The 14,946-nt window shown below is 37.5% G+C and overlaps 1 protein-coding gene across 4 annotated transcripts in view; it reads left to right on the forward strand.

Annotated features, from left to right (window-relative positions):
* Positions 1 to 14,946, forward strand: part of DMD (dystrophin) — a 1,224,073-nt gene that overhangs the window by 503,403 nt on the left and 705,724 nt on the right. For all 4 annotated transcript variants that reach the window (XM_069873469.1, XM_069873460.1, XM_069873489.1 and 1 more), the window contains 3 exons: positions 5,255 to 5,342; positions 12,527 to 12,768; positions 14,045 to 14,225. In XM_069873469.1, coding sequence (XP_069729570.1) covers positions 5,255 to 5,342; positions 12,527 to 12,768; positions 14,045 to 14,225 — 511 coding nt within the window. The remainder of the gene's footprint in view (positions 1 to 5,254; positions 5,343 to 12,526; positions 12,769 to 14,044; positions 14,226 to 14,946) is intronic.

Below are 14,946 nucleotides of genomic sequence, written 5' to 3' on the forward strand. Positions count from 1 at the left end.
GGCTGGTCAGAAGGGACCAAGGACCATTGTGGCCACCTGGCAGAAAATTAAGACTGCTCCAGGTGCTGCACCAGCCAGGACTGATGCAGCCACCCAGACAGAATCTCAGTGGGCAAATGCAGCCACCCAGGGGAGCGGGGGTGAAGCCAGGCTAAACAGGAGTGAGCCGGCAAATGGCACTTCAGTGCCTGAGAGATGGTATACTGGCAATGACCTCCAGTATATCAACCCAGTGCGAGTGGGGGTGAATATATCTCATGATGGAAAAGATGTAATTGACACTGATGGGTTAGATAATCTAAGGACCAGTCATCTGGGAATGAAGACTATTCCCTTTATGAGAGCCATGGCATTAATAACCCAACTGCGTCTGCACCAATGCAGCATGGGCAATAAACAGGAGGAACTGGAAGCTGTTGTAGGGCAAGGAGACTATGACATAGTTGCCATCACAGAAACGTGGTGGGTTGACTCATATAACTGGAGTGCAGCTATGGTGGGATATAAACCCCTCAGGGGGATAGGAAAGGTAGCAGAGGTGGTGGGATAGCTGTCTGTGTTAGAGAGTGCTTTGATACCCTCGAGCTCGATTATGGTGATGACAGGATTGAGTGTCTGTGGGTAAAAATCAAAGGAGCCCACAAGAAGGCAGATATTGTGATGGGAGTCTGTTACAGACCACCCAGCCAAGAGGAAGAAGCTGACGAGCTTTTCTACAAACAACTGGGAGAAGTCTCAAGATCGCTAGCTCTTGTCCTTGTGGGAGACTTTAATCTACTAGATGTCTGCTGGAAGTACAATACAGCAGAGAGGAAGCAGTCTAGAAAGTTTCTGGACTGTGTGGAAGACAACCATCTCACACAACTGGTGAGTGAACCGAAAAGGGCAGACACCCTCCTGGACTTGCTGTTTGTGAACAGAAAAGGCCTCGCGGGAGATGTGACAGCTGGAGGATGCCTGGGGCAATGCAATCATGAGATGGTAGAATTCTCAGTTCCACGTGAGGTGAGGAGGGGGGTTAGTAGAATGGCCACCTTAAACTTCCAGAGGGCAGACTTTGGACTGTTCAGAAGGCTGGTTGATAAACTCCCATGGGAGACAGTCCTTAAGGGCAAGAGAGCCCAAGAGGGCTGGGTGCTCTTCAAGAAGGAAATCCTGGCAGCACAGGAGCAAGCTGCCCCCATGTGCCAAAAAAAAAAGCTGTTGGGGAAAAAAACCAGCTTAGTTCAGCAGAGAGATATGGGTAGATATCAACAAGAAGAGGAATGTCTGTGAGCTTTGGAAGAAGGGGCAGGCATCTTGCATGGACTGCAGGAAAGAAGTAAGATGATGCGGAGGAAAGATCAGGAGGGCTAAAGCCCAACTAGAGCTCAGGCTGGAAAATTCTGTGAAAGATAATATAAAATCTTTCTGTAAATACATTAACAATAAGAGGAGGACCAGGGAGAATATTCAGTCTTTATTATCAGGGAACAACTGTGATAAAGGATGAGGACAGGCTGAGGTACTTAATGCCTTCTTTGCCTCAGTCTTTAATAGTAAAGAAAGTTGTTCCCTGTGTGTACATTCCCAGGAGCTAGAGGAGCAGAATAAAACTGCCATGATCCAAGAGGAGATAGTTAGGGACTTGCTTGGCCAATTAGACGTTCACAAGTCCATGGGGCCAGATGGGATCAGCTCAAGAGTATTGAGTGAGCTGGCGGATGTGCTTGCCAAACCCCTTTCTATCATCTACCAGCGTTCCTGGCTGACTGGACAAGTTCCACTGGACTGGAGGCTGGCTGATGTTACACCCATTTACAAGAAGGGTCGGAGGGAGGACCCAGGAAACTACAGGCCTGTCAGTCTGACATCAGTGCCAGGGAAAGTCATGGAACAAGTGATCTTGAGTGCTATCATGAAGCACATGCAAGAGAACCGGGTGATCAGGCCCAGTCAACACAGGTTCATGAAAGGCAGGTCTTGCCAAACTAACCTGATCGCCTTGTATGACAAGATGACCCGCTGACTGGATGAGGGAAAGGCTGTGGATGTGGTCTTCTTGGACTTCGGTAAAGCCTTTGACACAGTTTCTCACCACATTCTGCTTCGGAAACTGTCAGCCTCTGGCCTGGACAGGCGCACACTCTCCTGGGTGGAAAACTGGTTGGATGGCCGGGCCCAGAGAGTGGTGGGAAATGGAGTTTACACCAGCTGGAGGCCAGTGACAAGTGGGGTTCCCCAGGGCTCAGTGCTGGGTCCAGCCCTGTTCAATGTCTTTATCAATGACCTGGATGAAGGCATCGAGTGCACCCTTAGCAAGTTTGCAGACAACACTAAGCTGGGAGGAAATGTCAATTTGCTGGAGGGTAGGGAGGCTCTGCAAATGGATCTGAACAGGCTGGACTGCTGGGCTGAGTCCAATGGCATGAGGTTTAACAAGGCCAAATGCCGGGTCCTGCACTTGGGGCACAACAACCCTGTGCAGTGCTACAGACTAGGAGAAGTCTGTCTAGAAAGCTGCCTGGAGGACAGGGACCTGGGGGTGTTGGTTGACAGCCGACTGAACGTGAGCCAGCAGTGTGCCCAGGTGGCCAAGAAGGCCAATGGCATCTTGGCATGTATCAGAAACGGTGTGACCAGCAGGTCCAGGGAGGTTATTCTCCCTCTGTACTCGGCACTGGTGAGACCGCTGCTCGAATCCTGTGTTCATTTCTGGGCCCCTCACCACAAGAAGGATGTTGAGGCTCTGGAACGAGTCCAGAGAAGAGCAATGAAGCTGGTGAAGGGGCTGGAGAACAAGTCTTATGAGGAGTGGCTGACAGTACTAGGGTTGTTTAGCCTTGAGAAGAGGAGGCTGAGGGGAGACCTTACTGCTCTCTACAACTACCTGAAAGGAGGTTGTGGAGAGGAGGGTGCTGTCCTCTTCTCCCAAGTGACAGGGGACAGGACAAGAGGGAATGGCCTCAAGCTCCACCAGGGGAGGTTTAGGCTGAACATTAGAAAAAAATATTTCACAGAAAGGGTCATTGGGCACTGGAACAGGCTGCGCAGGGAGGTGGTTGAGTCACCTTCCCTGGAGGTGTTTAAGGCATGGGTGGACGAGGTGCTAAGGGGCATGGTTTAGTGTTTGATAGGAATGGTTGGACTTGATGATCCGGTGAGTCTCTTCCAACCTGATGATTCTGTGATTCTATGATTCTCCCAAGTGACAGGGGATAGCACAAGGGGAAATGGCCTCAAACTGTGCTGGGGTCGGTTCAGACTGGATATCAGGAAAAAATTTTCACAGAAGGGACCATTGGGCACTGGAACACACTGCCCAGGGAGGTGTTTGAGTCACCATCCCTGGAGGTATTTAAAAGATGGGTAGAGGAGATGCTTGGGGACATGTTCTAGTGGCAGGTAGAAATGGTTGGACTTGATGATCCAAGAGGTCTTTTCCGACTGGGTGATTCTATCATCCTATGATTCTATGATTCTAAGATATTACTGACGTATAAAATTTATAAATAAGTAATACAGTCATCTTTAACTTATTGGAATTAAACTTCATAATCTATTGTTATAGTCTATGTGTATATTGAAGATATGTTTATAAAATCCAAAATATTTCCATCTTTAGTTTTCCCTAAGCATCTTTTCATTACATATTCTATTTATACAAAGTCACTTTATTGAAAGTGTATGATAGTTAACTTTGACATATTGTTAGAAATCTGCTGTATAACTATTTATATATACACAAGTGAATGGCAGTTTTAAGTAGGCTGTGGAAATGTGTGAATTTGACTGAAAATTTCTCCTTAAAGCGTGTCTCCTTACCTAGGAAAGTCTTCCAGGGAGCTGCTGCTTATTAAACTGAAGATGTTTTAAGTATCACACTTTAAAAGCTATTTTAAGAGAGTTTATTCAGAGGTGTTTATATTACTTCCACCTAAGCATAGCAGTCTATTTGAAAAATAACATTTACAGATGTAAGTGTCTAAGACTGTTCTACTGAATATGTTCTGAGACACCTAAGAAACTTACTTGAGGTTTATTTCCAGTTGTAAGGAATGTTTTCACCTAAAGACTCAAGTCATGCAGAATACACCTTTGCTATGGAAATAAACAACGTGATCAGGAAGCCTAGTGAGATCAGCCAGACTGAGAAGCCAAGGCCAGGGTTGTGAGTTACTTTCCCATACACGTCATGTAGGATTTTCGGTAGCATATCCTTTTGTATGTGTGTATCTACTGTGATAAAGTGAGAAACTCTGATTTATTGCATACTGTTGGTCAGGATATCTGGTAGATGTATACTTAGTTTTATTTTTGTTATTAAACTGTGACCCTATGCTGCTTCTTTGGGCTTCTGATCTAGAGCTTCTAAACCACACTTAAATTATAGAATTAAATTACTTTAAAATCAGTGGAATGACTTCATGATGTTAATTATGAAACAATGCAGCGGGGTGTCAGGTCTAAAATTATTTTGCCTTCCATCTGTATGGCTACTGACCCAAAATGAAATTAGAAACTTAGATTCCTACCTTAGATCACCTTAGATTTCCCTGAAAATTCAGGAGCCGGCCTTCACCATCAATTACCAGCTAGCCTGCATGGTGCCTGAATGTGGCTGAGAAATTTTTGAATGTACAAAGGTAAATTGAAAGTATTAGATACTGTATATAACTAGAAGCCTGTGTTAATTCTGACAATAATTCTCATTCTTACTTAGTAGCTCATATATGGATGTCTGCTACATATGTTCATATATATGTTAGATATTTAATTTGATATGCATCTTACATGGGTTTTTAACAATTAAAGAAGTAAAGTAAGCAATCAAATGGTATCTCAGTTCAATACTGTACTGTGTTATGAAGCACTGTGATTTGGTTAGCATGCTAAATTCTTGCTGGTATCAGTAGAAATCACATGAGAAATGAGCAAATCTATTACTCAACAAGGAAATTTTTTATTCTGAAATATTGGGCTTTGAATAGCTCTTAATTTGAGTGTCTTCTATTTGTCTGTAAAATATTGACGTATAAATTTGTCATTTGATGTATATGATTTTGTGTTCTGATTCTCAGTTTATATACTTGACTTCATAACTAAGTCCCTTCCTGATGGTCTCTGGTATTTGCTTTCATTACAAATCAGGAGGCTGGCAAGGCCTAATGATAGGTTAAATGTTCTCAAGAAATCAGAAGACATTCCTGAGATTAATTACTTTCTTCTTCAAAATCCCTCTGTTGAAATACTCACCTTTCCTGTCATGCATTAGGCCATCCAGCGAGAAAAGCCTGAGAAGTACAGAAAACTGCAAGATGCCAGCAGATCGGCTGAGGCCCTGGTGGAACAGATGGTGAATGGTAATTATATGGGAGTTGATTTAGATAATCTTCTTAGGGATTGTATAAATGCACAAGTTCATATTTATCACAAGAATTATATTAGCAAATACTGTCTAAATGGAACAGTAAAGTAATATTACCTTATATTTCTTTTATTATTTCCGAATGTTAAACCTGCTAATTAGAAAAGAGAAAAAAAATCTTATCAGTTTAATACCATGAAAAGAAATGTGTGTAAAATGTGTTCACAGCAATGAACTCTGTTACCAATCTGTTCTCCAAAGTGACTTAAATTGTAATCTTATCTTCTGAGTATGCTATGCTTTTGGAGGTACCTCAACTCATCTGAGTTAGAAAGCTCTGAAGGCATTACTCTGAACAGTTGGAGAAAAGTGCTTTCTGACTTATAATATACAATGTATGTTTTGTAATATATACACTTCTGCAATGTTCTCTATCATGGAAATGTAAGAGTTTATTGGGTTTTGGAAGAGATTCTTGGCATTTAGCTTTTTAAAGATAATAAATGTCAAAGTTTATACAACTCTTGAAAAAGAAAATTAGTTGTAAGTTTTTTACTTTTATTATTGACTTTTGAAAAAAATTGTTCTTTTATGGCACTCTTTTGAACTTTTAGATATTTTTAAGGAAAAAAGAAGAAAATAAAGATAGATGCAAGTAAAATTGTAAGTCATGCCATTGTCCCTGATACTAAAGAATGTCTATATTTTGCAATAAAATATTAAACAGAGGCCAACATCTATCATACTGATATGATTACCAGAAGTGCAGATGTTGAAAGCACTGAGCTTCAGAGCATATATTTTATATAATATTGCTATAATGAGGAACAAAGAATTTGAGTTTGAGGTAATAGCTGGCTCAGCTAAACAAATTTGATGGAATCCTAAGATGATCTTCCTTAAATATGAGAACGTAATATTTTTAGAGTGACTGTATTTAATGTGTGGGGAATATTTATTTATCTTTATTGTAACAACTGTTGCAAGGGTTCCCTTCCTAGGCTCTCTGAATTCATTTGGGCAGTTTTCTGTGCTGATAACATAAAAAGTGATCCTGTAAAATTTTTTTGGACGGGTTTTCTGCCTGGAAGAGCTGGTTGTACAGGACTTTTAAGGCAGTATTTAAATGTGCATGCTGCCACATCAAGGTTGTTATTTTAGGAGAAATCCATTTAGGATGCATTTAACTGCACCCCACTCTTCCTTTGGCCAAATGCAGACTTGCGCCTCAAGGATTCCAGCTTCAATTTCTTTAGATTATATAGTACTTTCTGGTGAATAATTTTGGTTTAGGTTGCAGAACTCACTGGCACGTTATATATTACTTTTCTGGTACTGAACTACCCACCATATCTAGTATCAAGTAGATTAGCATTCTGTCTTAAATAGTCTCCTACGGTTTTAATTCAAAGTTCTCTTTCTTTTTTTTATTTTTTTTTTTCTTCTTTCCTGCAGCCCATGGCAGCATGCTTATTCATCATTTATAGATGTTATGATCTCAGCTGTGGCTAGGTGTGCATATAAATATTTCCAGTATCACCCAAATCACATCTTTATTTAGGAGTTGCATCTTCAGGTTGGGCTGCAAGCACAGAGTAGACTAGTTAAGCCAGCATAGCTTTATCTATTTCCTGTCAGCTACTCTGAGCTCTGTGTCATGTTACATATTGAGGTAGTCTTGGTAGTAAGAATATTCTATCAAGGATGACAAGTTAGTTGCCTGTGAGAATTAAGATCATTTTTTGTTATGGTTTCAGGGAAGAAACAATTCCTTTGAAAAGAGAAACAGTTCATCTGAACTTGAAGCCTAAAATATTCATGGGACTTTCTGCTGCAAAGGCAATTTGAAAAATAGTGTATGAAATGGTTAGATAATTTGGTAATCACCACCAAGTGGGAACAGTAGAGAGTAGAATTAAATAATTAACATGGTTGAGGAGAACTGTAAGATGATTTTATCCAATAATTTGCAAATGTAATATCTTGCTAAATGTTCACAGTTGACACTTTGAGTGTAAAGGAACTTAACTGCCTTGCTCAGTCTTTGTATTTTTAAATGCAACAGATTTTCTGTTTGTTTTTTCATCCAAATCATTATGAACTAATGCAGTTGCTGTTAATGGGATTATCTCTAAATTTATATTGAAGAAAAAGTTAAACCTATATCTCAAACTGTAATAAATTTATGCAGCTTTACATTTTTCACAGTAATTCAACTAAGTTTCTTCAGTCTTTGTGTGGCTTGTGGACATTAATAGTCTTTATCTGTTATTTTTTGTTATTGTTGATTTCTGGATTCACCAAGAACAAGAGGAAAAGATATTGCATAGAAATGTTTAGCTGAGTCTTGAAAATAAGGTTAAAGAGAGCAGATTGTCTTTGCTACAGACCTTGCTCTTCTAATGATGGAACTCTTCTCCATAACATGGGAAGGAGTTGGAATTAATGTGCCCTTATGGTTTTGTGGGAGACACATAGTTTAACATCTAGTGGAGGGAAGGTGTACTATGTAATCTTGAGTGAAACACTTTTTAAACTATCATGATTTACAAATCACAAATAAAGATGTTTCCATCATTTTTCTGCATGGTACTTTCTTTAAGGAAGCCAGTCAGTGATGCAACTGATGATTGTCATGTATTTAGAGTGTAATCTGTAATTAAAAGACTACACAAGAGAAACAGACGAACAGATTTAAGGCATGAATCAGACGTGAAGTAAAGTAATAAAAAAATTAACTGCATTGTTATTTTTTACTTAATGTGTATCAATTAGATCTGGACTAATAATTATTAGACACTTAATATTCGAATTATTGCTACCACTAAATTGTTAGCTTTACCTACGTATAAGATGTGCTTCCTATTTGTTCATAAACAAGATTCTGAATGTAAAAGATGAAGAGCATAAAAAGATTAAGACCTGTAGTAGATTATAAGAGAGAGTTCAGAACAGTGGTGAATTTTATTATTGCATTATCTGTATTTATTTTCCTGGGTTAGGATTCAAATTCTGTAGAGAATTGGATGGGTTTGTTTAAGGTACCATTCATTTGCTCCTTAGCACAGAGGAAAATATGCTGGGGAAGTGTATTTATACAAGGTGCTATTCTTGCCTCTACATAAATGCTTTCAACCATTCTCAGAAATAGAGAGAATGGCCATCTCACACAGTACAACTCTTCTTGTGTTTATAAGCAGTGTATCTGGATAATACCATTTGAAGGAGTCTTCCCATCACAGGGGAAATCATTGATGCTTTTGGTGGATGATTCTTTACCCAACTACCCATCTTCTACAAGGGCTATGCTCTGACTCTCCTTGCCCATGCTTTTAAAGACTTATGATTACAATCAATGAAAACTTACCTGTTCTGTTTAGCAGTGTTTCTAAGAAAAATTCTATTCTGTTTTTCTTTTCTAAATTCTTTTCTAAAATAGAATTATGAAGTTGTTGATGCATGAACGAAATAAGTCAGCAGTTCAAGTGGACACGACTGTTACAGTAGATTAGAATAAAATAAATTGGGCATCAAAATCGATATTCAGAGAATGTTGATAGGCAGTGTTAAAGTGGATTCAAATGAATTTGTTGTGATAAAACACAGACTTGTTAAGTGCCAGTGTTCCATGGAAGAAAGTATATTGTCTTGTGAGTTACCATTTCATGTATGCTTATGAGTCACAAGCTATAAAAACACAGATAATATTAAATTTTTGTATCATAGAACCATAGCAAAAGATAAATGCACTTAATGAGATATACTTCATATTAAGTGGCAGTTCCAAAGTACTTGCATGTAAGGTGCTGCACAATTAAAAATATCCAGACTCAATTTGTTATGCACAGTATACAAGGTAATAAAATTAATGGATACACTTCAGATAATGATCTGTTTCCTCTGGATACGGTATATTTATTCACTGGTTATATCAGAAGCTTTTAGATTATGAAACATGAAAAGATTACCAACCATTATTCCTAAAATAATATTGTTTTAGTAGAGAATGGGTTTTACATTGCTTCTTTACCTGCTTGTCAAATTTTGATATGTCTAGCTGCCATGAGTGAAGCAAAGTAAGGAAATTGATGTTAACATCAATTTAGACAGCTGGTGTTTGCTAAAGGTAGTGAACAAATCAGTACATACCATGGAAATAAGTTTCCAATTAATGATTTCACCAATTTAATGATCAAATAAACATGTTAAAATTATGTCTTTATTGCATCAAACACTCAAGTAGTTATTAATTTGTCATTTTCAATGAGTCAGAGGACTAACTTTCTTCAAAATAAGGCAAAATTTTGATGAATTTGCCCAAATTATTTCAACTGAAAGTAATGGCCATTTTTTTGCATCCATCTGGAAACAACATACTGACATCTGGTAAAAAAAAAATTGAGATAACTGAGCAGGCTATGAATTAATAGAGTTTTAAAATTGTGTCCTATGGAGATATTCAGATGGGTCTTCCTTTCAGTAGGATATTGTGTTGTCTAATGGAGATGCACCACTGCAATCTTTTACCAAGCATGGCTCTACACACGCCAATCTTGTACTGTCCACTTCAGTTACATGAAAAGCAAAAGCATTTCTTTTTCTCATGTGTGCACTTGTGGAATCACATTTAGACTCAAAGTTTAGACAAGAAAGAAAAGAATTAAAGAAAATTGAATAATATTGGGTGTTTTCACATTTAAATTTTACGCTAAGAGGGATATATGAGTGAAAAGAAGAAAAGAGGATCTAATGAATCTACATTTTCATCTGAAATAAAGTCTTCTCTGAATACTTGAAGAAAATATTTCAGTGAAAAATATTACTATCTAAGTAGAATCCATGACTGCACTTCCTCTGGTAATAACAACGTTGCCTCAGGGTACTTCAGAGACCGTGGCAACTGAAAAGAGAGGAGAGGAGGCAAACATAGAAGTGATATTTTTATATCTACGCTACCATAATTATACATAAGTATACAGTATCTTCCAGGTTCAGAGGTTCGGAGAACACAGCAGCAAAGATATCTGCTGTCTGTAACGTATATGCAGCATTTATATAACTGAAGTCACAGAATCAATTCTTGAAATGTAGCATAGTTAAAGGGTCATATTCTATATATGTGTTTATTCTTGCTATGGATAAGATTCAGTATGTATGTGCCTGGTCATCTTTGATTATTGTTACTCAGACATGCTATGCCAATCAAGTTTATGCTGCTTTTTGTTCATTAGGCACAGCACTACAAGAAGATGTAGTTGTGCGTACTGCATCTCCAGATGCAAACACACATGCACAAAACAACAGATCACTGTTGGATTTTATTAGGATGTATCAAAACAATATTTACCCCTTCATGTTTTAAAGTTCATTCTATACCCTTACTCACCCTTTAAAATGTACTGTCCAGTTTCTGGATTTTAATGTATATGTATAGCCACTCCAACCATCACAGTTGCATTTATCTCCCAGTAGTATCAGGCTTCCTATCTTTCCACGATTTTACTTGTACATTTTGAAATCATGTACAATTTGCTTGGCTCGGACAACATCCTAGAGGTAGAACATGTCCAGGGAACTGCTATCAGGTGCAGCTCAGTCTGTTTCCAGGTGAGCTGTTTCCGAGTGACTCTGAATGGAATACCACTACGTTGAATCCAGACTAGAATTTGCTGCAGAACTATGGTGCTCTGCAATAGACATGATCCCAGATTATCATATATTGCAGTTTACCAGATAGCATGCATTATAGTAATTCCTTAGAAATTTGTCTTGTAATAAATTTCCAGTATTTTTTTTCTTTATTTAAGGCATAATCTTTAAATAGGACATAGGAAATAGAGTACTACCTTCAGAAGTTGCCCATAAACTTTACTATTTTTTAATCCCTAATAAAGAAATTTTCCTGCAGATTGGGTGTACAGCTTGCAAACAAGAGAAACCACACTGATAGCATATCAAAAATCATGGAAATATAGCACGGAACACTTTTGTCTCATTTGCTTTTAAATTTGTTTTTGGGAAATTGAAAACACCTTAAATTAGATTATTTTGATAAAAAACATAGCCTCGGGTTAACTAGTGTATGACTAAGTTATGATTTTATTAAAAATATTCTTAAACGTAAAGCGTTACTGGATTGGGAAATTTATTAATTTTGAAATCAATATTAGTCCTATTTCTGTACATGTTATTAGATACCATGACAGTAAAAAAGGTTAGGGATGACATTTAAAGTTCCTCTGAAAAAGAAATGAGATGCTTAAGTTAATATTATGTTGAACTCATCCTGAGTTCAAGTTTTGGAAGAATTATAAATTATGTTATTTCAAGACCCTCTATCTTTGACATGCATTGAGGTACTTTCTTTGCAGAGCATATAGAGCTCTTTTGCCTCTAAATAATTCTATCTAATAACATTGTCTCTAATAACTGAGGTCAGTTTTCTTTTAGGAACTTATATTTACGCATGACTATTGAGCAATTGACAGAGATATGCAAACTATAATAGAGAAGCCAAACCCTGTCTGAAAATTATCATAGAGAAGGGTCACCTATGATTTCTTAGCTCTCAGTCCTTGCTTAATATCTACTGATAGCCCTTGTTGGACATGCAGGACTGGCCTACATGTAGGTTTGATCAGATCATGTATTTATTCCTTGGTGCTTATCATGTTTCTAAAACAAAATGTAATGCAAAACATAAGGGTTGAATTGCCAGAAATGTAAAATAACTGCAGAATAACAGTCCCCATTTATTAAAAGAACAAACAAGCAAAAGAACCCAACTTCGGTCTTGTACATTAAAATTTAATTACAGTCCAGACATGGTTTTCAAAATCCAGCTGTCAGGCTTTTTCTTATTTCTTATGGCAGTTATAATTAGGTTTATGTATTGTATCTCTACTTTCTGCTTTATTCCCTTTCTTGTACTTTAATGCACTTTATAACTCATTCCTATAGCAACAAATGTACCCTGGCAGCACCTTAAAATATTTTTTAAGTGCTTTCTCCACCGATGTGTAACATATGTATGTTCAGGACTGTATTTGATATCATTAAATCATTAACCAGATTTATGTGCTCTCAAGTACAGAAATTGAATTGTTACATTATTTTACTTCTTACTTTTCTTTGTTTGATGCTTAAAGATAAATAAGTCACTAAATCTTTTCTTTCTAGAGGGTCTGAACGCTGACAACATTAGACAAGCCTCAGAGCAGCTGAAGAGCCGCTGGATTGAGTTCTGTCAGTTGTTGAGTGAAAGACTGGCATGGCTGGAGTACCAAAACAACATCATTGACTTCTACTCCCAGCTGCAGCAACTGGAGCACACAGCAATTACTGCAGAAAACTGGCTGAAAGCACAACCCACACCAGCCACAGATCCTGCTGTAGTAAAAACTCAGTTGGAAAAATGCAAGGTTAGAGATTTTTCTTCAAGATTTTTAAGATAGTGTACTTCATAGGTGTTCTAGCAGTGGGCCAGATTGTGACCTACGCTATTTCAATATAAAAGTGAAAAAAATATTCTTTATCTTTACAAGGTAATTATTGAAAATATTTATTAAGGGAAAGACTGGTAAAGAAATAAATAGGCAATGGAACCTAGAATATGGATATTTAAAACTCTGCTCCAAATATTGTGTTATTAAGATACTTAAATACCTAAAGCTAGGGAACTAAACTCTTTTTCCTTGTTTTCCCCTGTAAGAATCTGTGTCTTTTGTTCTTCATTCAGAAACTGTTGCTCATAACCTCTGTCATAAGGATCTGGGCCATAAAATGGTCTTCAAGGTCAAGTACAAAACTCTGCCATTGCAGACTGTTTTACTTGTTACACACCCTGCACCTTAATGCAAGATGGATTGTGTAGTTGAATGGAAAAATATTCTTCTTTCCTAATTACAGTAGTTGTACTGAAACAGTCACACAATTTTACTTATTATTCTCCCTAAATGTTTTCATTTATGTGCTGCATCATCACAGAAATGTGCTTCTCTCTTTCTGTAGGCAACTCTGTGGGTGGAGATTAGTTACAAGCTAATATTGTTTGACAGAAATCTATTGAGATGTAGTAAGGAATTATAAATTGCATGACATACTTGTAGAAGTTTGATTCTGGCTCTAGAAACTCTCAAACTGCAAACTGTTCAAATCCCAAATTTTGATCTATGCCACTACGTCTGTTTTCAGTCATTTCCAAGCTGGCATTGTGCTTACAGGGGTTCTCTGTTTTCTTGCAGAAAGCTTCTTTTACCTACTATGAACTGTACATTTGGCTTGCTTTCCTCATTTCTTTTGACTTAGTAGTTGCAAATGTCACAGTGTTTACAAGGTCTCCTGAAGGTATGATAGCATAACCCCAACCTGTAATATGTTACTGTGGGGCTGCTAGAAATCACCATGCATCAATTCATATTTAATGTACATTCTATCTCATTTTCTTTGAGCATTAGACTACTAACATGAGAATATCATGTGCAAGTGTGTTTAAAGAATGATAAGAGCATCATATTGGGAGCAGAGGTATTAATTTCTGAGAAATTATTAAAAATGTTGAATTTGTTCTTACTGTAATTGATGTAGTTGGAAGAAAAACAGTTGTGTAATGTGCTTTGAAATAGCAATGATTTCATGTCGCTAGTGATTCTATTTGTCGGACAACTTTTCCTTCATGGTTTTTATTCAAAAATGCAGGACGAAATCATCCGAATGTCAACCCTTCAGCCTCAAATTGAACGGCTGAAGGCTCGAAGTCAAGCGCTCAAAGAGAAAGAACAAGGACCGGTGTTTCTGGATGCTGACCTTGCTGCTTTCACCAGCCATTTCAAACAAATTCTTGCTGATATGCAGGCCAGAGAAAAACAACTGCAGGCCAGTAAGTGTTCATGACAAGAAGTAAATTTTCCTGACTAGCATGCAAAAAATAGGTGTATATATTTTGCTTTTCTACTTTTGTATTTGTTTTGTCATGCTGAACCAGTAGTAAAATTTAGATGATCCTTTTTTAAATTGAATTAATCTTCCGCAAATTGTTAGTGCATTGTATATTTTTTGTTAATAGGAAAACAAGGGTAGGTACACTATTCAGAAGCAAAGGTTATACTCAATGTAGTTCTACCATCAGATCTCCTCTTGTTAGAATGTTTAGGGACGGATTTAGTGATACTATTTGTTTACATAAAACTGTCTTTGTTTAGTTGGGTTGTGGGACAGCGCTGTCTATGTCTGTCAGTAGAGTGGAAAGGGAGTTTAATTGCGGTAGTGAATCTGCTCTAGATTTTCACGAAGTAGAAATTTAACTGTATATCTCATCAAAGAGAGTAGCTGTTTCAGGGTATCTAGTTTTTTATCATCTAGTAGATTGTTCCTTTTTTGCAACACAGAATATATGACTGCTAGTTACAACATTATTTACAATATTTGTAATAGAATGCATTTTGCAAAGGGGGGAAAATGCTGAACCAAAATAGAAAGTTGACTTAATTCCTTGTTAAAGATATGTAGCATGTCACTGACTACTTTAGATTTCCTTTATTAGATTATGAAATTAAAAATAAAGTAATGGATGAAAATATAAATCTAATTTTTCTCGATGG

This window comes from Phaenicophaeus curvirostris, chromosome 1 (assembly GCF_032191515.1).
Source record: "Phaenicophaeus curvirostris isolate KB17595 chromosome 1, BPBGC_Pcur_1.0, whole genome shotgun sequence".
NCBI lineage: Eukaryota > Metazoa > Chordata > Aves > Cuculiformes > Cuculidae > Phaenicophaeus > Phaenicophaeus curvirostris.